The 24,636-nt window shown below is 41.8% G+C and overlaps 1 protein-coding gene across 3 annotated transcripts in view; it reads right to left on the reverse strand.

Moving 5' to 3' along the window:
- Positions 1 to 245: 245 nt before the first annotated feature.
- rnf41l (ring finger protein 41, like) overlaps positions 246 to 24,636 on the reverse strand; it is a 31,149-nt gene continuing 6,758 nt past the window's right edge. For 2 of the 3 annotated variants that reach the window (XM_078215976.1, XM_078215977.1), the window contains exons 3-7: positions 14,925 to 15,064; positions 7,403 to 7,565; positions 6,506 to 6,626; positions 1,623 to 1,868; positions 246 to 654 (exon numbers count right to left, since the gene is read on the reverse strand). In XM_078215976.1, coding sequence (XP_078072102.1) covers positions 1,629 to 1,868; positions 6,506 to 6,626; positions 7,403 to 7,565; positions 14,925 to 15,064 — 664 coding nt within the window. In that variant the 3' untranslated portion in view covers positions 246 to 654; positions 1,623 to 1,628. Of the gene's footprint in view, positions 655 to 1,622; positions 1,869 to 6,505; positions 6,627 to 7,402; positions 7,566 to 9,010; positions 9,038 to 14,924; positions 15,065 to 24,636 lie in introns of all 3 variants that reach the window. The other variant, XM_078215975.1, reaches the window with a different exon arrangement.

The following is a 24,636-nucleotide window of genomic DNA, read 5'->3' on the forward strand; positions in this document are numbered from 1 at the left end:
GTTACTTGCCTCTTACCAACCCAAGCTAAATAATTTGAAAAGGAAGAATGTCCAGCGCTAGAGGGAGAAGACAGGCAATAGCATTAAGTGAATTGCTCATTCAGAAAACTAGCGCAGACATGATGGCCTCCTGTGTTGTAGCAACACTGTTTTTCAGAGTTTTTTTTAAACCTTAAGAGACTTCAATGCTTCGACTTATTATAATGTTTCACCATGGCAGTTGGAGAATGGATAATGCATGAATTGGCATAACTCTTATTTTATGCACCAACAAATATGTCACATTACATCTGGTTTGAATGTGGTGGCTTACTTCATTAAATTCAAATTTATTATATTTTGCCTTAGAATAGGTACCTTTCAGAAGGCTATATGGTTAAAGTGAAAACACAATAGTTGATCTAATCGTTGGTACAATGGCAGAAATCAGGGATTGCTCCTCGCTTTGTTTCTGTTCAGTCGGGAAAATGTGAGGAGGCAGGAGGAATAGTTGCAAAGTCGCAATGTCTATCCTCTGCCTAATTTAGGAACTTTGAATAATGAAGAAACGTTCCATAAAATCAGCTCAAATTTAGTACTTTTGTAGACTTCTGGCAGCAATACTTGAAGTGAGATCTTCAGAAGTTCAGCAGGTAATGACTTGGAAATTAGTTTCTGAGGAAGGAAGAGAAGAAATCAGCAAAATTGAACTTAACTGATTTCACCTGTGACATGAAGTTTAAAGAACACAAGACATAAAAGAGAAAACTTCTTTGCCATTCAATATCATCTTGAGCTTCAACTTTCCCACCTGCTCACCATTTCACTGGATTCCTTGAGACACCATAAATATTGTATTTCCTAACCTTAAATGTAGTCAATGATAACATGTCTACAACCCTCTACGGTAGAGAATTCCAAAAATTCACAACCTATGAATAAAGAAATTTCTCCTCAAATTAATGCTAAATGATGGATCCTTTATCCTGAAATTGCCACTTTGTTCTAGATTCCTTAGCCAGAGGAAACAACTTCTCAGTATCTGCCTGTGAACTCCCTTCATAATCTTGCATGTTTCAATGAGATCATGTCTCATTCTTCTAAACTGAGAACACAGATCTAATTTACTCTCTCATCAAAGGTAACCCTCTTGTATCAAGGACCAATCTAGTAAACCTTTGCTATATCCTTTCTTTAAAAATTGTACACAACTTTGTAGAATTGTAGTAAGACCTCTTTATTCCTGTACTCCAAATACCCTTGCAATGAAGGCCAACATACCATCTGCCTTCCTAATTGCTTGCTATGTTTGCATGCCAATTTTGTGTTCCTTGTATGAGCATATCCAAGTCTCTCTGAACATCATAAGTTCAATGCCTTTTAAAAAATATTCTCCTTTTCTATTCTTACGACAAAAATTGATAACCTCACACTTCCTCGCATTATGCAAGTATAGTGTTTCAGGATCTTGCTGGTTTTCAGGCTGCCTGACTTGCTGAGTATTTCCAATTAGAGAATAATTTGCCGCCGAGATCCACTTGGGCAAAATATTGGAGTTCTGTCCTTCGGAGGGTGAAGAGAAAAAAATTAGAAATTTTTAAAAGGTGCATCAGCTTTTTCCTTTCACCAATTCTGAAACTTACCATTTCTTAGATAACAGTGACCTCTTTGGGTTTCCGTTTGATGCTTTCCAGTCGATTGAGAGGTCTGGCATTAGTGTTTCTTTTGCTACTTCCTTCTCCAGTAGTAAGCTTGTTTTCTTTATGCAGGCTTTTCAACAACTCCATCAATTCTCTTTTCTCAAGTTCTGCTTGTTCTAGTTCCTGTCGATGCTGTCTCTCTTCTGCCACAAGTGTCCGCACATCTGACATCACACGTGACATCTGACTCTGAAAGTGGAAGTTTCCTTCGATTTGATTTATTATTGTCACATGTATTAGCATACAGTGAAAAGTATTGCTTCTTGCGCGCTATACAGACAAAGCATACCGTTTATAGAGAAGGAAATGAGAGAGGGGAGAATGTAGTGTTACAGTCATAGCTAGGGTACTGAGAAAGATCAACTTAATGCAAGGTAGGTCCATTCAAAAGTCTGACAGCAGCAGGGAAGAAGCTGCTCGAGTCGGTTGGTATGTGACCTCAGACTTTTGTATCTTTTGAAATATCTTTACTGTCTGTTTGGGGAAAGAGCCTCTGACATGCTAAAATTAGCCATCACCGTAATAAGGAAGGAGAGTGGGACCAAGCATAGTATGGATTGGAGTGGTCACTTGGCCTTCTCTGAAATTTGTGCATGATTGGCCGACCTGGCTAAACCAGGTACACTTCCCTGATTATCGTGGGTTGTGGGACTCACCTATGCTCCATGTCAGCATTTTATGCCTTCCCTGGATGTAAAATTTGTTCCTATTCTTAGTTGCTTTCTTTTTGAACTTCTGGTAATAGGACTGAGTTAGCATGCTAAGCTACTTCTGTGGGTATTTCAAAATCAACTACACTGATGTGAAAATTGAGTCATATGTACAGCAGACAGAGTATGGATGATGGCAGGTTTTTGTTTCTCGAGGACATTAGTGAATTGTTTTTAATAACAATTTTAATTGCTGCATGGTCACTTTTACTGATACCAACTTTTTATTTCCGAATTATAAAAACTGAATTCAAACTGTTACGTCGCCATGGTGCAATTTGAACTCGTTAATTAGTTCAGGCCTCTGAATTACTAGCCCAGTTACCCAGTGTCATTTCTATGATTGTAGGCCTGCAGATCACTGAGGCTGCAATGTTTTGTAGATCAATGCAATCCAATGTATTAAGGTGTGTTCCAAATTAATTCTATTGAATAAATTAAATAAACGTTTTTCTCAGGCATAGCTAGGAATGGGAAGGGACCTGGTCAGAACTGGTAACGTGAACCAGGAGGGCAATTGTGTGATACACAACTCCTCAGTACCGTCTAACTTAGAGAGGACTGAAAAGGAAATAAATCAAAGTGTATAAACATAACCGCAGGTTATACTAGAAGCAGCATAACATTTTTAGTAGAGATCACCCATGGCATTTCTTACAGTAAGACTATGAATATAAATTGGTTTGGCATCAATGTAAATATTTAAATGATCTGTTACTCCAGCACATTTTAACATGCAAGTTTGAAAAACATTTGTAAATGTATCTACATATTTTATAAACAGACTGCTTTGAAAAAAAATAGATGCATCATGCTGTTTAACAGCTACCAGCTCTCTCACTGTTCAAGCAAACTAAAATTCCAATCTTGAAATGCAAGTCCAGGACAAGAGAAGAAGAAAAAATAAAACATAACATAACAGAAAACCCAAAAAAGAGCCACAGAAGCGTATCATATGGAACAAAATACTGAGTTGTGAAACATTATAATACAAAAGACTCCAGATGGCATGCAGGAAATTTCAAATGTACACCACTAACTTTGGGGGAAAAATAAAAAAACTAAGGAAAAGTGGGATTCCGGACCAGGATGCATAGGTGGGCTGGGACCATGGAGTCCAAAGACAAAGAACGATGGGCTGACCAAAAAACTTAAGGGCACAGGTGGCAACTAGAGGAAGAGGACAGGAATATAGAGTAGATGCATAACATTAAAAATAGATAAAACTAACTTGGAGATTAGACAATAGAGTGAAGGTTATTCACCTTACAGCATCTTGCAACTATTGCAGATGAGCTTCTCGTATTCTTTTAAAGTGTGGACATACATGGGTGGCACAATGGTTAGCACTGCTGCCTCACAGCACCAGGGACCCGGGTTTGATTCCCGGCTTGGGTCACTGTCTGTGTGGAGTTTCTCCCTGTGTGTGTGGGTTTCCTCCGGGTGCTCCAGTTTCCTCCCAGTCTAAAAGATGTGCTGGTTAGGTGCACTGACCTGAACAGGTGCTGGACTGTGGTGACTGGGGGAATTTCACAGTAACTTGATTGCAGTGTTAATGTAAGCCTTACTTGTGACTAATAAATCAACTTTAAAATACATATGTCCAACAATGGTGCTTTTTCATTATAAATGTTGAAATAAAATGCACTCAAAATGTCTTATGGACAGAAAGTACACACCATAGGCCAGAATTTCCAGTGACAAAGCAAGGTGGTTTGCCGCTGAACTCGAACCATTTCTCAGTAAAAGATGGAGCAATTTCTCTGGTGAGAATTTCACCTCTGTTGCCATGTAGTCGTGCTGTAACAGATTGCCACGGTCTTTATATTTGCATAATGTGGAGCGATCGGGATGCGCAAACAGCCAATAAGATTGAAAGGATTTTAAGCCACCGACACAGGAAACAGTAAAATAAAATCACTTTCATAAAGTTTTACATGAAGCAAATAAAAGACCGGGAGAAATGCACAGAGAAAAAAATCTACAAATTAATCATTTAACAGTCACAAAATCATTTTCTTGGGGCCAATTCTATTGTTCATCAAATTTTAGTAATCACATCACCATTTAAAACCTAGTTACACACTTGACTGAAACCCCTTGAAATGGTATACCTTGTTCAAACAATGGTATGGAAGCAAAGAATAAAGAACAGTACAGGAACAGGCCCTTCAGCCCACCAAGTCTGTGCCGACACAGATGCCTCTCTATTCTAATATTTTCTTGCCTCTACGTGGTCCATATCCTTCTATTCATGTATATCTATCCAGATGCCTCTTGAATGTTGCTATAGAATCTGCTTCCACCACCTCCTCCGCCAGCGCATTCCAGGCAATCACCACCCTGTGTGTGAAAATCTTGACTCTTACATCTATTTTAGACTTTCCCCCTCTCACTTTCAACTTACGCCCCTGAGTAATTTACCTTTCGGCCCTGGGAAAAAGACTGACTATCCACTCTACCCAAGCCTGTCATAATCTTGTAAGCTTCTATCAGGTCCCCCCTCGTTCTCCAATGCTCCAATGAAAACAATCCAAGTTTGTTCAATCTTTCTTCATAGTCATACCCTTCAAACCAGGCAACATCCTGGTAAATCTCTTCTGAAGCCTGTCCAATGCATCAACATCCTTCCGGTAGTGTGGCGACCAGAATTGTACACAATACTCAAAATGCGGCATAACCAAAGCCTTATACAGCTGCAACATGATTTTCCAATTCCTATACTCGGCGTCCTGACCAATGAAGGCCAGCATGCCATAAGCCTTCTTGACCATCTTGTCCCCCTGAGTTGCCACCTTCAGGGAACTGTGGATCTGCACACCTAGATCCCTCTGTATGCTAATATTTCTAAGGACTGTACCATTTACTGTATACTTTCCTCCTGCAGTAGACCTTCCAAATCGCATCACCTCATATTTGTCCAGGTTAAATTCCATCTACCACCTTTTGGCCCAGGTCTCCAGCCGATTTATATCTTGCTGTATCCTCTGACAATCCTCTTCACTATCTGCTACTCCCCCAATTTTTGAATCATCTGCAAATTTACTCATCAGACCACCTACATTTTCCTCCAAATCTATATATATATTACAAACAACAGAGGCCCCAGCACTGATCATTGTAGAACACCATTTGTCACAGACCTCCAGTTAGAAAAGTACCCTTCCACTGCTTTCTATGCCCAAGCCAGTTTTGTATGCATCTTACCAGCTCACCTCGGATCCCATATGACTTCACCTTCTGTATCAGCCTGCCATGAGGAACCATATTGAAGGCTTTACTAAAGTCCATGCATACAACATCCGTTGCCCTGCCCTGGGCAATTTTTTTTGTCACTTCCCAAAGAACCCAATCAATTTTGAGAGACACGACCTATCCTTCACAAAACCATGCTGCCTCTCGTCAATAAGCCTATTCTACTCTAGATGTGAGCACATCCTGTCCCTAAGAATCTTCTCCAATAATTTCCCCACCACTGATGCAAGGCTCAGAGGCCTGTAATTTCCCAGATTGTCTCTTCTACCCTTCTTAAACAGAGGAACAATGTTAACTACTGTCCAATCCTCTGGTACCTCGCCCGTGGCTAAAGAGGACACAAAGATTTTGGCCAAAGCCTCAGCAATTTCATACTTCGCCTCTCTCAGTGTTCTGGGATAGATGCTACCTGGCCCAGAGGACTTGTCCACCTTAATGTTTTTCAAAACCTCCTATACGTCCTCCCTTTTTATCTCAACATGTCTTGTAAAAGGCTGAGGTTACACTCATTCTTTATAAGGCCAGTGATGCAAAAAGGGGTGGGGGCACTCCCTCTATATGGGCTTGCTGCTTCTCAAATCCATAAATGAACCCAGTGCAAGACTGGAGACCAACTTAGCCAGGAGACTCATGAGAAAGAGCCAATATGGAAAGGCCCGAGTCCCTCACCTTCTGATGACAGTTCAGCACTGCAGTTTTCACTCAAGCATCTAGGCTGCACGGATATTGGCACAGGCACCCTTGGCTCAAATAAAATGCCCTCAAATTAAACTAATTACTGCCCTACATTTTCAGAGTATCTATATCACACATACATTCCCAATTTCATAAAATAATGACCTTAAATTAACTTGTACTAACTTTAAGTTCCTCAATTTCATTTTGCAGAAGACTTTCTTTCTGTACCATGTGTCTTCTTTGAGAATCTAAACGGGACTCCATTTCATGCCTCACTTCTTCAACTTTACAAATCATCTCAGACCTTTTATAAAGAAAAACATAAATTTATACATAGTACTTGATGTTAGATTTATTTTGTCCAATATTCTACCTTTCTGTAGACTTTTTTTTCAGATAGTACTGACTCACTCCAAGGCCATCACAACAAAGACTGATTATATCTCCACCCAATGTGTGCACCTGCACTTTTAGTGGAGTCCCTACAGAAAGGTTCCTTCCATTATGAACACAGGGTGCCAAGTGTAGAAACTCTTTCCATTGCACTAGTTAAGATCAGCAACCTTATTATTGACCTGTAATTTTTCTTCACAGCAGGTTATCATCATCATCCATATTGGACTCAAATGGGTCTGCCTTGTTCCTATTGATATTTGTTTTGGAGATTTTCAAGTTACGCCAAATTTTGCTTGTCAATCTTATTAACATATGATAGAAAACAAAAACTATGCAAGACAAATGGAAATAGTCCATATAAACAATCAATGCTCTGACTTTGATCTAGTCTTGCTGAGGCAAGCATGAGCATTGTAGAGGTAACACATACTATATCCTATTTGTCCACTGCACCATGTATAAATGATACCGATCTAATGGACATTGCATGTAAGGGATTGTGTTATATAATTGATTTAACAAATATGTTATTTTTTACCCCCCCAATCCTCAAACTTGTATGAGGGATAAATGGCTATCCCATAAAAATCCAACAAGGACCAGGATTGAAAGATATGGAGACAGAAGTGAGTAATCAATCTATTTCTCAGTGGAGGTCAGGTTCTGAATTGGTCCATGACATACCTGAGCAATTCCAGTTCTGTCCTCAATTCTGCTATACAATTGTGTTGTGCATCATCTGCACTGAGAATAGCATAGCCACAGCCATTTGGGCATTCGCGACTTCGATATTCACACACCGCCAAGTGAGATTCCAGGTTGCGTCGTTCTACCTGAACTGTACAACCTTTGGAGAAAATTGTATAAATGTATTACAAAAACATAATTAAAAATTAAAATATCACAAAACATGCAATGCAGCACTACAACATGCAAAAAGTATAAGGAAGCAGTGATTTTCTGGACGATAGTCCAAGTTTGTAACTGAAATAGAGTTCAAATTTATTTTTCCGTTCTTTTCTTTAACAGCAATATCATGATTTTCCAATTTGATAGACCCATTTACCTTGAAGTAGGAATAGGCAAATAAATGCAATTAATTCTTTCCCCACAATTCTTAAAGTGAGGAAAACAATATCAACAATTTGCAACCATAGCTTTCGAAGGTGAAAAATATACTTCAACAGACAGAACTCTTATCAAAGAAGGTGACCTAAAGCCTAACCATTGGATTTTAAGTTATACAGAGATGGATAGATTTAGGGAGGAAAATCCAATGTGCAGGACTGATGCACTTTAGGGCTTTAATAATACAGGTAGGATGAAACAAGGCATGGATGTACAGGACAGAGTTGGAAGATTACAGGGTGTGGGAGGTAAGGTACAATAAGCTGAAGAGATGGGGTGAGGTTGGCAAGGAGGATGTTGAACAACCAAAAAATACAGTCAGAGTGAGGGTGGGAAGAGAAAACACTGCTGAAGATTCAGTGACTATGTTCAGTTAAATAGGAACAGGACAACACAGGGATAGTTCCAAAAAGTAGAACAGGAGGAAAAGCTGATATAGAACATGATATCCTTTTCTATCGCCTGGAATTTCATCCCCTCCAAATGTTGCCCTCAAGATGGCTGTGGCGGGGAAAATGTCATCTATCTCCTTCTGGTATGTGCCTTTTCAAAGCTGGTCTGGAAAAAGATGCAGTGTATTTTTTTGTTGATCCTGAGCTGCTCTGTAACACAGGACCCTGCACTCTACAGGCTGTTCACAGGGGCTCACACCAAGATAAACATCAACTGCTGGAGGACCATCAACTCAGTGAAAGACGTTCTTTGGTCTGCCCAGAACCTAGATGGTTGATGAATCATTGACACTGGGAGATATTTCTCCCCTAAGCTTGAATAATGATATTGGATTAATGTCCACCTACCACAATAGGGCAAGCAAATAGAAATTAGGGGGTTATGGGGGGGGGGGGGGGGGGGCAGGCAGAAAAGTGGAGCTGAGATGACCATCAGATCTTATGTTCCTACTGTTGGTCCCATGCAATGGATAATAGCTTGAAAATTCTGTACTCCCTTCTGAACTGGAGGGTCAGTCTACTTTAGGTGTTCCCATCATGTTGTAGGGCTTGGACCCACAATCATCCAGCGATAAGTGCGCTACCAACTCAGCTAATACAAAAAAAATCATTCAAATCACTGCAAATCAAAAATGCACAAAATCAATTTTAATTAAACTGTGTCAAGTTAAAGGTTAAATATTGCACTGCAACTGAATTGTTAAATACATACCACATCCATAACACATGTAAATTCCACCTAAAACAAAATTGGCAAAAGGATACTTCAAACACTTCGGCTAAAAAAATGGAAAGTCTGGTTTTACTTTTGTTGTATAAATCTTTTGAATGTTACATGGTACATAAGAAACCATTTCCATTATATTGTCACTACTGGAGAACATTACATTCCTCCAAGACATCTAAAGTGAGATGCTGGAGGAGAAGTGGGTGACCGACCATGTCAAAGACAGCAGAGATCAAGCAGGATGATATGGAACTATGCACTCCAATCACAATCAAAGTGGATATCATTTGTACCTTCGGTTAGAGCCATTTTGGTGCCAAAGTAGAGATGGAAACTTGATTGGAGAGATTCAAACCAAGAGTTGCAAGAGAGATGGGGCATAGTAACACATTCAAGGGAGGAATGATCGAGAGAGAGAGACCGAGAGAAAGGAAAGTGATTAAGTGCTAGGATGGGGAGAGATAGTTTTTCTTGATGGGCAATGAGAATGGAGGAAAGCAGCAGTTGCTGATCGTCTTTACCTTGGTGATAAAGAAGTCAAAAAACAGCCAGGAGCGAAGGAGCCAAGAAGAAGGTCAGTCACAAAGCAAAAAGGTTAAGGATTATCTTTGCTCACAAAGATTATCTGACAGTAATGAGCAGCTTTTCCAGAGAATCTTGGTGAGGCTTGATGTAATCCAGCCAAAGCTGATGGCAAAATTGCTAAGCAACTTCATGTTTATATCCTTTGGACCTGAGGGACCAAAGGCAGAGACCATTTCAGAGTCGGTAACTGGGTGTGGCGATGCTGAAAAGGCCGAGTTGAGGGAGTGATTCAACAAAATAAATGGCTGTTGGGTTACATTGGAAATGGAGTGCAAAAGGATATAACTCTAAGCAGAGAATTAGAGAAGCCAAGTATATAAAACTGATATCAAGTAGACCAGAGGTGTGACTGTTTTCTTTCTCACATACTTGTAGGTGCATAGACTTCCAGTTGCATCAATTAACTTTGCTTAACAAAGCTAGATGAATACCTGGCTAGAAATAAAAATGTAATAGAATAGAGAGTATAGAAGATGGCAGGAATCTAACCTCAGGCAGAGCAAAAAAGGTGACAAGTATGAGATGGGAGGTGGTCAATGCAGGACTGAGGGTGTTGTACCTAAATGCGCGCAGTATACGGAACAAGGTAAATGAGCTTGTTGCGCACATTGAAATTGGCCGGTACGATGTTGTGGGCATCACAGAGACATGGCTGCAAGGGGATCAGGACTGGGATCTAAATTTCCAAGGATATGTGTCCTATCAAAAGGACAGGCAGATGGGAAAAGGGGGCGGGGTTACATTGTTAGTAAGGAATGAAGTTAAATCGATAGCAAGAAGTGATACAGGATCAGAAGGCATAGAATCTCTGAGGGTCAAGATGAGGAATCGCAAAGGTAAAAAGATCCTGATGGGAGTTATGCAAAGGCCCCCGAGCAGTAGTCAGGATCAAGGGCAGAAAAAAAATCAGGAGATAGAATAGGCATATAAAAAAGGCAATATTACAATAATCATGGGGAACTTCAATATGTAGGTGTACTGAGAAAATCAGGTAGGTAGTGGATCCCAAAGAAAAGGAATTTGTGGAATGTCGAAGAGATGGTTTTTTTGGAGCAGCTTGTGACAGAGCAGACAGGGAACAGGCAATTCTGGATTTGGTGATGTGTAATGAGGCAGACTTGATCAGGGAACTTATGGTGAAGGAACCCTTAAGGAGCAGTGACCATAATATGATAGAATTTACCCTGCAGTTTGAGGGGGAGAAGCTGGAATTGGATGTAACGATATTACAATTAAATAAAGGTAACTACAAAGTCATGAAGAAGGAGCTGGACAGAGTTGATTGGAAAGGGAGCCTGGCAGGGAAGACAGTGGAACATCAATGGCAGGACTTTTGGGGGTTATTCAGGAGGCACAACAGAAATTCATCCCAAGGAGGAGGAAACATGCTAACGGGAGGACGAGGCATCCATAGCTGACAAGGGAAGTCAAGATGTGGAGATGCCGGCGTTGGACTGGGGTAAACACAGTAAGAGTTTTAACAACACCAGGTTAAAGTCCAACAGATTTATTTGGTAGCAAATGCCATTAGCTTTCGGAGCCCTGCTCCTTCGTCAGGAGAAGACCAGGGAAGTCAAGGACAGCATAAAAGCAAAAGAAAAAGCATACAAAGTGGCAAGGATTAGTGGGAAGCCAGAGGACAACTAAAACAGCTATAAGGGGAGGAGAAGATGAAAACTGAGTGTAAGCTAGCTAGTAATATAGAAGAAAATAGGAAGAGGTTTTTTATCTATAAGGTAAGAGAGAGGCAAAAATAGACATTGGGCCACTGGAAAATGAGGCAGGAGAAGTAATAATAGGAAACAAAGAAATGGCAGAGAACTGAATAGTTACTTTGCATCAGTCTTTATGGTGGAAGACACCAGTGGGATGCCAGAGCTCCAGGAGAATCAGGGGAAACAGGCGAGTGTAGTGGCCATCACTAGGTTCTGGGGAAACTGAAAGGTCTGAAGGTGGATACATCACCTGGACCGGATGGACTACACCCCAGGGTTCTAAAAGATAACTGAAGAAATTGTGGAGGCATTGGTGGTGATCTTTCAGGAATCACTGGAGGCAGGGAGGGTCCCAGAGGACTGGAAAGTAGCTAATGTAACACCGCTGTTCAAGAAGGAAGGGAGGCAGCAGACAGGAAATTATAGGCCAGTTAGCCTGACTTCGGTCATTGGCAAGATTTTAGAGTCCATTATTAAAGATGAGATCGCGGAGTACTTGGAAGTGCATGATAAAGTAGGACTGAGTCAGCACGGCTTCATCAAGGGGAGGTCATGTCTGACAAATCTGTTAAAGTTCTATGAGGAGGTAACAAGAAAGTTAGATAAAGGAGAACCAGTGAAACGCGATTTATTTAGATTTCCAGAAAGTCTTTGACTAGGTGTTGCATAGGAGACTATTAAATAAGTTAAGAGCCCATGATGTTAAGGGAAAGATCCTGGCATGGATAGAGGATTGGCTGACTGGCAGAAGGTAGAGAGTGGGGATAAAGGGATCTTGTTCAGGATGGCAGCCGGTGACTAGTGGTGTGCCTCAGAGGTCGGTGCTGGGGCCACAACTTTTCACAATATACATTAACGATTTGGAAGAAGGAGCTGAAGGCACTGTTGCTAAGTTTGCAGATGGTACAAAGATATGTAGAGGGAAGGTAGTATTGAGGAAGCATGGGGGCTGCAGAAGGACTTGGACAGGCTAGGAGTATGGGCAAAGAAGTGGCAGATGGAATAGAATGTGGAAAAGTGTGAGGTTATGCACTTTGGAATGGAGGCATAGACTATTTTCTAAATGGGGAAATGCTTAGGAAATCAGAAGCACAAAGGGACTTGGGAGTCCTTGTTCAAGATTCTCTTAAGGTTAACGTGCAGGTTCAGTCGGCAGTTAGGAAGGCAAATGCAATGTTAGCATTCATGTCGAGAGGGCTAAAATACAAATGCAGAGATGTACTTCTGAGGCTGTATAAGGCTCTGTTCAGATCCCATTTGGAGTATTGTGAGCAGTTTGAGGCCCCATATCTAAGGAAGGATGTGCTGGCCTTAAAAAAGGGTCCAGAGGAGGTTCACAAGAATGATCCTTGGAATGAAGAGCTTGTCGTATGAGTAACGGTTGAGGATTTTGGGTCTGTACTCGTTGGAGTTTAGAAGGATGAGGGGGGGACCTTATTGAAACTTACAGGATACTGCGAAGCCTGGATAGAGTGGACATGGAGAGGTTGTTTCCACTAGTAGGAAAAACTAGAAGCAAAGGGCACAACCTCAGACTAAAGGGACGATCCTTTAAAACAGAGATGAGGAGGAACTTCTTCAGCCAGAGAGTGGTGAATCTGTGGAACTCTTTGCCGCAGAAGGCTGTGGAGGCCAGGTCTTTTAAGACAGAGATAGATAGGTTCTTGACTAATAAGGGGGTTAGGGATTATGGGGAAGTGGCAGGAGAATAGGGATGAGAAAAATATCGGGCATGATTGAATGGCAGAGAAGACCCGATGGGCCGAGTGACCTAATTCTGCTCCTATGGGTTATGGTCTTATAGAAAAAAAACTAAAAGCTTGTATGACGAGATGAGTATTAAAAGTTACTGGACTACTGAAATGTCATGTTACGGAAGACAACTGGGCAAAATTGAAAATTTCAGGTAAAGTATTACTTGAGTCTCGTGGAGTTTATTTTGTGGAAAAGAAAGTTTGCAGGTTCTTCTCTCTGGAGACTGAATGTGTTGAAGAAAGAAAGATGCAAAGAAGGAACTGACATTGAACTTTATTTATGGATTCAGCTTCCACCACTGTTTCTGGTAAAACAAATTCCGCATATTAAATATTCTAAAAAAGGGAATTAAATGACTCGTTGCTCTACTTCATAATGGTGTTGGATAGCTGTGGGATATTCTAAGAACCCATTTAATCATGAGAAATAGGAGCAGGAATCAGCCATTTGGCCCCTCAAACTTGCTCTGTCATTCAGTAAGATCACAGCTGATCTGATTGTGGCTTTCATTCATTTTCCTACCTGTTCCCCATAACTCTCGACTCCCCTGTCAGTCAAAAATCTGTCCAACTCAACCTTGAATATATCCAATAACCCAGCCTCCACTGCTCTCTGAGGAAAAGAATTCCAAAAGCTAATGGCCCTCTTAGAGAAGAAATTCCTCATTTCACCCTTAAATAGAACGCCACTTATTTTGAAACAACGTCCCCTAGTTCTAGATTCTCTCAGCATTCACTCTGTCGAGCCCCTTAGAATCTTATAAATTCTTCTAAACTCCAATAAATATAGACCTAAGTTGCTCAACCTTTCTTCATAAGACAACCCTTTTATCCTCGGAAACAGCATAGTGGACCTTCTCTGAATTACTTCCATTGTAAGTATTTTCTTTCTTAAGAGAGATCAAACCTGCACACTCTAGACGAGATCTCACTTCTGCAAATTTGACATGGGACTTTTTTTTTTAATGTATGAAAATTTAGACTTGGGTTAATGTCACAGCTTAAAGAAGACATTCTGCCCAAACTTCTACAATGAAGAATCAGCAAAGATAAAAGTCACATACAGGAGGGGCAAAATATGCATGGTCCCGAGAAGGAAATGACCAGGTCAAATGGTAATTTCTCATCACTTCTTTTGTTTAAATGTACAGCTCGTTTCTCAAAAGGCAATTCATTCCACAGCATGACTTGCATTACTGCGTGCAAGATACAGATATTCAGTAACTCATTAAAATCTTTCCTCACATATTAGATTAAAAAAACATGTTTTCTGGAGTACAGGTTGTTAAAATCTCCAATATCAAAATAATTTAAACAGACTTGGATTAAATCTCGGTTTAACCACCAGGTGGCATAGTTCAACAACACCGTCAGCTACAACGATGAAGGAGCTGGAAATCAGAACAGCGAACTCCTGAGCTAATTCTGAACAATTTAAGGAGACAATAAAAACACAGTTTCAGGTAATAATAAAGACAAATACAGCAGAGGGATAGAGTTTATACAAATATTTTCCACTTCACAAAAGGAAAGAAAACAATCTGACCATTTAATACTTCAGTTCTCATACATTTTTTAAACCGAATACCCTCAAGTAGACATTTTAATATCATATGCCCTCTTTCTATAATAATTTCTGAAAACAATTGTCTATTTTTGATTTTAGGTTGCACTCAAACCCAACTTATATGACTTTTACTCTTCAAGGAAGAGTAAACATCTCTTTTCAAATCTCAATCAGTTAATGGATACTCTTCTCTTTCATTAAATCTGAACCATGGTTTGGAAGCTCCTCCAGTTAATAATAATGCTGATTTGGAGTAAATTTTGTTGCTTTTTACTTACCAGCATTTAAGCAAGGAACTTGGCTGTATTCACACTCTCTTTCATGCCTGTCAATAGCTTCTAAAGAACAAATTGTTTCACAACCATGCTGTCTATTTTTGCACCAAATCTGAAGGCGGTTCAAATCATTTCTCATATACCTGTCAAGGAAAGAAAAAAAATCACACTGAAGAACAGGCAAACCTTCACCCATTGACCCCCCCCTCCCCCTCCCCAACTCACCGCCTCCCTCCTCCTCTCTTTCTCTCTCTCTTCCCCCCCCCACCCCTCTCCCTCACCCACCCCACCCACCCCCCCTCCCTCCCCTCCCCCTCCCCATTTCGGCTTACAAGCAATTTATTTCACCAAAACTATTTTTATTGGTGTTACAACTGCCCATAGAAACCAATAACTTTCAAAATGGATTCAAACTGCTGGCTGAAAGAATGGCACAGCAGGATTTCATATTTTAAATCATTTACTTTAACAATTAACTAAAAGCAAATAACTAAATTAGGAGTGGCATGGTAGCACAGTGGTTAGCACTGCTGCTTCACAGCTCCAGGGACCTGGGTTCGATTCCCGGCTTGGGTCACTGTCTGTGTGGAGTTTGCACATTCTCCTTGTGTCTGCGTGGGTTTCCTCCGGGTGCTCCGGTTTCCTCCCACAGTCCAAAGATGTGCGGGTTAGGTTGATTGGCCATGCTAAAATTGCCCTTAGTGTCCTGAGATGCGTAGGTTAGAGGGATTCGTGGGTAAAATATGTAGGGGTATGGGGGTAGGGCCTGGGTGGGATTGTGGTCGGTGTAGACTCGATGGGCCGAATGGCCTCTTTCTGTGCTGCAGGGTTTCTATGACACTATTGACTAAATAGTATTTTATTTTTGTAAACAATTTAAATTAGAAAGAGGATTTTATGCTCATCGCAGATAACAATCTCCATGGAATTATAGTCCTCATCACAAACCGACACTATAGTAAAGAAAGCCCACCCTCTACTTTCTCAGAAGACTAAGGAAATTTGGCATATCAGCTATGACTCTCACTAACTTTTACAGATGCACCATAGAAAACATTCTTTCTGGTTGTATCACAGTTGGTATGGCTCCTGCTCTGCCCAAGACCGCAAGGAACTACCAAAGGTCGTGAATGTAGCTTGATTCATCATGCAAACCAGCCTTCCGTCCATTGACTTGGTCTACACTTCCCGCTGCCTCGGCAAAGCAGCCAGCATAATTAAGGACCCCACACACTCCGGACATTCTCTCTTCCATCTTCTTCCGTCAGGAAAAATATACAAAAGTCTGAGGTCACGTACCAACCGGCTCAAGCACAGCTTCTTCCCTGCTGCTGTCAGACTTTTGAATGGACTTACCTTGCATTAAGTTGATCTTTCTCTATACCCTAGTTATGACTGTAATACTACATTCTGCAGTCTCTCATTTCCTTCTCTATGAATGGTATGCTTGTCTGCATCGCACGCAAGAAACAATACTTTTCACTGTATGTTAATACATGTAACAATAATAAATCAAATCAAATACCATTCCACAGTTGCTCCCAGCTTCCAGGGAGTTTCTAAAGCCCCATTTCGCTGAATAGTAACTTGGAATGACTGTTTCCAAGCACTTTCTTCAGTTTTTGGAGAGTTTCTTAAACCCACCACCAGCTGTATAGCCTATTACGATTTTTCTTCCCTGGTCATGCTGGGACAAATGTCCTGGAATACTTAGAAAGCTGCAGAATATGTCTCTGATGAGCCACCTTCTCTGTCTTCTTTCTGCTGACCACACAGAAACTGCTATATGTTTGTATTTTCACTAATTTGTAGGAAGGCCTGTAACCTCACCACAAAAAGACTCATACAGACTCAAAACATTTCTCTCGCAACAGATACTGCCAGACCTGCTAAGTTTTTCAAGCATTTTCTGTTTTTATTTCAAAAATAGCTTCCTCTGTCCCCGTCTTCATGACAACATTAAACACATTGACCTTGAATTTAGGTAGAAATGCTAATTAGCTATCCTTGATCCCAGCTCTCTTTCATCTTAGTAAATGTGACCTGGTACATTCAACACCTTTCTGGGACTTTGGGAGATTCTGTCTATGCATTGTGAACTCAAAGACTGCTGCCATTGTCTCCAAGCATAAATACCTTCTATCTTCTTCCCAGTAAAACTATCTAAGCCTTCTTTTGATCTTTAACCCTAACGCTACCCATGCATGCTGTCGGACTCCAAAACTGGTCACATAAACCGTTTTATTTAACCCTAAATTTAAAGCTACAGTGAATAATATAATTTTATTAACCACATAATTGTAACAGTAGTTATAACATAACTCCATTTATTTTACCCTAAATTTAAAGCTACAGTTCAAAGATGTGCGGGTTAGGTGGATTGGCCGTGCTAAATTGCCCCTTACCGTCAGGGGGACTAGGGTAAATGCATGGGGTTATGGGGATAGATAGGGCCTGGGTGGGATTGTGGCCAGTGCAGACTCGATGGACCGAATGGCTCCTTCTGCACTGTAGGATTCTACAATATAATTTTATTAGCCGCATAATTATAACAAGAGTTATAATTTTCTTTCATCATCACACCTCAATTGTTACACAGCATATCCAAAGACATAAAATAAATGCACTTTACACCTTCCTTTTTAAGATTTCACAATTTCTATTTAATCCTGAACATTGAACTTCATGCTTAAACAATGTAAATGAAAAATCAATACTTGAAATAAATCAAGCAGTTGTTTGATAGTACAGAACTTGATTACTGCTGAAAAAAAAGAGACATGTTGAAGCTTTTCATCTTACGCAAATTTTGTCCAATTGTGGAATCACATCTACTGTTAGACACTGTTTTGAATTTTGCACACACGGGCCGGTTGGGTACTGTCTGTAACTTACGAAGAATGGCTGGGATATGCTGTTTGATGTGATCTGCTGCCAGTCTTTGAGATGAATGCCCTACATACCTCGCATCACACTGAAATTTCTATACCACATTACTCATTTCTTTGATAGACAGAACATCTTTTTGGGAAAGCCAAATCCTCAGTGTGTTAAGAATTATGGTGACAACCAATTTAATATCATCAGTCAGGCTCACAGTGTGGCACAATAGTGTGCACTGGAAGTTACATATATTATTATATAGGGCCCTATTCTTTGCAGACAGAAAGAACATGTACACAACATTGTGCCTGTTTCAGCTAAACAAAGTGGCATACATTCACTGACTCATTCTTCAAGGCAATGCCCTGACCAATCAGGGTCAAACAGTCCAGTTTAAATTTCAAACAATGCCTGGCAGTTAACTATCAGTCACTTGGTGCATTCCCATGTCAATGCCTCTACCATGGGTGAGGTGCCTGAAGATTGGAGGGTGGCAAATGTTGTGCCTTTGTTTAAAGAGGGCTGCAGGGAAAAGCCTGGGAACTACAGGCCAGTGAGCCTCACATCTGTGGTGGGTAAGTTGTTGGAAGGTATTTTGAGAGACAGGATCTACAGGCATTTAGAGACGCAAGGACTGATTAGGGACAGTCAGCATGGCTTTGTGAGTGGAAAATCATGTCTCACAAATTTGATTGGGTTTTTTGAAGGGGTAACCACGAAGGTAGATGAGGGCAGTGCAGTTGATGTTGTCTACATGGACTTTAGCAAGGCCTTCGACTAGGTACCGTAGGCTGTTGCATAAGGTTAAATCTCACGGGATCCAGGGTAAGATATCTAAATGGATACAAAATTGGCTTCTGGTGGTTGTATAGGGTTGTTTTTCAAACTGGAGACCTGTGACCAGCGGTGTGCCTCAGGGATCAGTGCTGGGTCCACTGTTATTTGTCATTTATATTAATGATTTGGATGAGAATATAGGAGGCATGGTTAGTAAGTTCGCAGATGACACCAAGATTGGTGGTATAGTGGACAGTGAAGAAAGTTATCCCCGATTGCAATGGGATCTTGATCAATTGGGCCAGTGGGCTGACGAATGGCAGATGGAGTTTAATTTAGATAAATGCGAGGTGATGCATTTTGGTAGATTGAACCAGTGCAGGACTTACTCAGTTAATGGTAGAGGCTTGGGGAGAGTTACAGAACAAAGAGATCTGGGGTACATGTTCATAGCTCCTTGAAAGTGGAATCACAGGTGGACAGAGTGGTGAAGAAGGCATTCAGCATGTTTGGTTTCATTGGTCAGAACATTGAATACAGGAGTTGGGACGTCTTGTTGAAGTTGTACAAGACATTGGTATGGCCACACTTGGAATACTGTGTACAGTTCTGGTCACCCTATTATAGAAAGGATATTATTAAACTAGAAAGAGTGTAGAAAAGATTTACTAGGATGCTACTGGGACTTGATGGTTTGAGTTATAAGGAGAGGCTGGGTAGACTGGGACTTTTTTCTCTGGCACGTAGAAGGCTGAGGGATGATCGTATAGAGGTCAATAAAATAATGAGGGGCACAGATCAGCTAGATAGTCAATATATTTTCCCAAAAGGTAGGGGAATCTAACACTAGAGGGCATAGGTTTAAGGTGAGAGGGGAGAGATACAAAAGTCTCCAGAGAGGCAATTTTTTCACACAGAGGGTGGTGAGTGTCTGGAACAAGCTGCCAGAGGTAGTGGTAGAGGCGGGTACAATTTTGTCTTTTAAAAAGCATTTAGACAGTTACATGAGTAAGATGGATATAGAGGGATATGGGCCAAATGCAGGCAATTGGGATTAGCTTCGGGGTTTTAAAAAAAAAAGGCGGCATGGACATGTTGGGCCAAAGGGCCTGTTTCCATGCTGTAAACCTCTATGACTCTATGGCAATGACCAGAGTCTACTTGCCAACCAATCAACACTTTCTTCTCATACAGTATAAATTGTTTCCCCATTTTATGAGTATTCTTGCGGATGAGTGCAAGGCTAAAAGCAATACTAAAATCAATCAGGTACCAAATAAGTTATATAATTATCCATCAAACAGGGGTATAACAGCCATTTTCATGGACAAAAATCTTAATTGGTAAAATAAGAGCTGTTGCATAACATAGCTCACAGTGAATTGGAGTTTATATTGTTGAAAAGGTAGGCTAGTAATGGGGCGAAGAAGTTGGTGAACAATTCACATGTCCACAGAAATGTTTTGAAAACAAGCCTGTAACACATCAGCTCAAAAACAGAAAATTTAAGCAATCTTTAATCGGCTTGTTAGGAATAAGCAACCTTTTCCATAGTGCAGGAGGAGGCCATTTGGTCCATTGAGTCTGCACAGACTCTCTGAAAAAGCCTCTTTACCAAAGTCTACCTCCCCACCCTATCCCCCATACCACCGCACATTTACCATGGTTAATCCGCCTAACCTTCACATCTTTGGACACTTTAGCATGGCCAATTCTAATACAATGTGACAATAATAAATCAAATCAAAAAATTACCTAACTTGCATATCTTTGCATCCCTATTACAGATACATACAGAAAAAAATCACTTCTCACACAGTTAAGTAAATAGATTAGTCTACATACTCACTGAAGGAAACAAGTTTATACCTAGGATGTGAAGAGGCAGTGATTTTCTTCCATAACGAGGATCAAGAAATACTTGAACTTAAGAAGGGGTTAAAGAAGTTTGTATCTTTCTTTATTAAACATCATTTCAGGGCAGTGTCCTAGGCTCAACTACCTTCAGCTGCTTCATTGATGATCAACTCTGCATCATGCAGTGCGAAGTGAGCGGTTGACTGATGATTGCAATACTCATCTCCATTCCTAAGATGAGGAAAATGTCAAGGCATACATGCAGGAAGAAAAGTGAAGATGATAGAGGCAATTTGTGGAGTGAAAATTGGTTGGCAGGATGGAAAGGCTGGCTGTTTGGAATGAATAAACTGCCTGATTGTGATGGCTTGCACCTCAAGTTATAGATTCAAAGTCATAGAGGTTTACAGCATGGAAACAGGCCCTTTGGCTCAACTTGTCCATGCCGCCTTTTTTTTTAAACCCCCAAGTTAATCCCAATTGCCTGCATTTGGCCCATATCCCTCTATACCCATCTTACCCATGTAACTGTCTAAACGCTTTTTAAAAGACAAAATTGTACCCGCCTCTACTACTACCTCTGGCAGCTTGTTCCAGGCACTCACCATTCTCTGTGTGAGAACATTGCCCCTCTGGACACTTTTGCATCTCTCCCCTCTCACCTTAAACCTTTGCCCTCTAGTTTTAGACTCCCCTACCTTTTGGGAAAAGATATTGACTATCTAGCTGATTTATGTCCCTCAATATTTTATAGACCTCTACAAGATCACCCCTCAGCCTTCTACGCTCCAGAGAAAAAAGTCCCAGTCTATCCAGCCTCTCCTTATAACTCAAACCATCAAGTCCCGGCAGCACCCTAGTAAATCTTTTCTGCACTCTTTCTAGTTTAATAATATCCTTTCTATAATAGGGTGACCAGAACTGTACGCAGTACTCCAAGTGTGGTCTTACCAATGTCTTGTACAACTTCAACAAGACATCCCAACTCCTGTATTCAATGTTCTGACCAATGGAACCAAGCATGCTGAATGCCTTTTTCACCACTCTGTCCACCTGTGACTCCACTTTCAAGGAGCTTTGAACATGTACCCCAGATCTCTTTCTTCTGTAACTCTCCCCAACGCCCTACCATTAACTGAGTAAGCCAAAATGCATCACCTCGCATTTATCTAAATTAAACTCCATCTGCCATTCGTCAGCCCACTGGCCCAATTGATCAAGATCCCATTGCAATCGGAGATAACTTTCTTCACTATCCACTACGCCATCAATCTTGGTGTCATCTGCAAACTTACTAACCATGCCTCCTATATTCTCCTCCAAATCATTAATATAAATGACAAATAATAGTGGACCCAGCACTGATCTCGGAGGCACACCGCTGGTCACAGGTCTCCAGTTTGAAAAACAGCCCTATACAACCACCCTCTGGCTTCTGTCAAGAAGTGGAGATGCCGGCGTTGGACTGGGGTAAACACAGTAAGAGTTTTAACAACACCAGGTTAAAGTCCAACAGGTTTTTTTGGTAGCAAATGCCATTAGCTTTCGGTGCGCTGCTCCTTCGTCAGATGGAGTGGATATCTGCTCTCAAACAGGGCATACAGAGACACAAAATCAAGTTACAGAATACTGATTAGAATGCGAATCTCTACAGCCAACCAGGTCTTAAAGATACAGAAAATGTGAGTGGAGGGAGCATTAAGCACAGGTTAAAGAGATGTGTATTGTCTCCAGACAGGACAGCCAGTGAGATTCTGCAAGTCCAGGAGGCAAGCTGTGGGGGTTACCGATAGTGTGACATAAACCCAACATCCCGGTTTAGGCCGTCCTCATGTGTGCAGAACGTGGCTATCAGTTTCTGCTCAGCGACTCTGCGCTGTCGTGTGTCGTGAAGGCTGCCTTGGAGAACGCTTACCCGAAGATCAGAGGCTGAATGCCCGTGACTGCTGAAGTGCTCCCCCACAGGAAGAGAACAGTCTTGCCTGGTGATTGTCGAGCGGTGTTCATTCATCCGTTGTCGTAGCGTCTGCATGGTTTCCCCAATGTACCATGCCTCGGGACATCCTTTCCTGCAGCTTATCAGGTAGAAAATGTTGGCCGAGTTGCAAGAGTAGGTACCGTGTACCTGGTGGATGGTGTCCTCACGTGAGATGATGGCATCCGTGTCGATGATCCGGCACGTCTTGCAGAGGTTGCTGTGGCAGGGTTGTGTGGTGTCGTGGTCACTGTTCTCCTGAAGGCTGGGTAGTTTGCTGCGGACAATGGTCTGTTTGAGGTTGTGCGTTTGTTTGAAGGCAAGAAGTGGGGGTGTGGGGATGAGCACCATATCCTGTTCTTATGAGGGCATCTTTCAGCATCTGGAGGTGTCTGTTGCGATCCTCCTCATCCGAGCAGATCCTGTGTAGATGGAGGGCTTGTCTCTAGGGGATGGCTTCTTTAACGTGTTTAGGGTGAAAGCTGGAGAAGTGGAGCATCGTGAGGTTGTCCGTGGGCTTGCGATACAGTGAGTTGCTGAGGTAACCGTCCTTAATGGAGATGCGTGTGTCCAAGAATGCAACCGATTCCGGAGAGTAGTCCATGGTGAGTCTGATAGTGGGATGGAACTTGTTGATGTCATCATATAGTTGTTTCAGTGATTGTTCACCATGACTCCAAAGGAAGAAAATGTCATCGATGTATCTAGTGTATAGCATTGGTTGAAGGTCCTGTGTGGTGAATCTGCTCGGATGAGGAGGATCGAAACAGACACCTCCAGATGCTGAAAGATGCCCTCATAAGAACAGGATATGGCACTCGACTCATCGATCGACAGTTCTGACGCGCCACAGCGGAAAACCGCACCAACCTCCTCAGAAGACAAACACAGGGCACGGTGGACAGAGTACCCTTCGTCGTCCAGTACTTCCCCGGAGCGGAGAAGCTACGGCATCTCCTCCGGAGCCTTCAACATGTCATTGATGAAGACGAACATCTCGCCAAGGCCATCCCCACACCCCCACTTCTTGCCTCCAAACAACCGCACAACCTCAAACAGACCACTGTCCGCAGCAAACTACCCAGCCATCAGGAGAACAGTGACCACGACACCACACAACCCTGCCACAACAACCTCTGCAAGACATGCCGGATCATCGACACGGATGCCATCATCTCACGTGAGGACACCATCTACCAGGTACACGGTACCTACTCTTGCAACTCGGCCAACGTTGTCTGCCTGATACGCTGCAGGAAAGGATGTCCCGAGGCTTGGTACATTGGGGAAACCATGCAGACGCTACGACAACGGATGAATGAACACCGCTCGACAATCACCAGGCAAGACTGTTCTCTTCCTGTGGGAGAGTACTTCAGCGGTCACGGGCATTCAGTCTCTGATCTTCGGGTAAGCGTTCTCCAAGGCGGCCTTCACGACACACGACAGCGCAGAGTCACTGAGCAGAAACTGATAGCCAAGTTCCGCACACATGAGGATGGCCTAAACCGGGATGTTGGGTTTATGCCACACTATCAGTAACCCCCACAGCTTGCCTCCTGGACTTGCAGAATCTCACTGGCTGTCCTGTCTGGAGACAATACACATCTCTTTAACCTGTCCTTAATGCTCCCTCCACTCACATTGTCTGTAGCTTTAAGACCTGGTTGGCTGTAGAGATTCGCATTCTAATCAGTATTCTGTAACTTGATTTTGTGTCTCTGTGCCCTGTTTGAGAGCAGATTTCCACTCCATCTGACGAAGGAGCAGTGCTCCGAAAGCTAATGGCATTTGCTACCAAATAAACCTGTTGGACTTTAACCTGGTGTTGTTAAAACTCTTATTCTGTCAAGAAGCCAATTTTGTATCCATTTAGATATCTCACCCTGGATCCCATGAGGTTTAACCTTATGCAACAGCCTACCGTGAGGTACCATGTCGAAGGCCTTGTAAAGTCCATGTAGACAATATCAATTGCACTTCCCTCATCTACCTTCATGGTTACCCCTTCAAAAAACTCAATCAAATTTGAGAAACATGACTTTCCACTCACAAAGCCATGCTGACTGTCTCTAATCAGCCCTTGCATCTCTAAATGCCTGTTGATCCTGTCTCTCAAAATATCTTTCAACAACTTACCCACCACAGATGTGAGGCTCACTGGCCTGTAGTTCCCAGGCTTTTCCCTGCAGCCCTTTTTAAACAAAGGCACAACATTTGCAC

This window comes from Mustelus asterias, chromosome 7 (genome assembly GCF_964213995.1).
Source record: "Mustelus asterias chromosome 7, sMusAst1.hap1.1, whole genome shotgun sequence".
Lineage (NCBI taxonomy): Eukaryota > Metazoa > Chordata > Chondrichthyes > Carcharhiniformes > Triakidae > Mustelus > Mustelus asterias.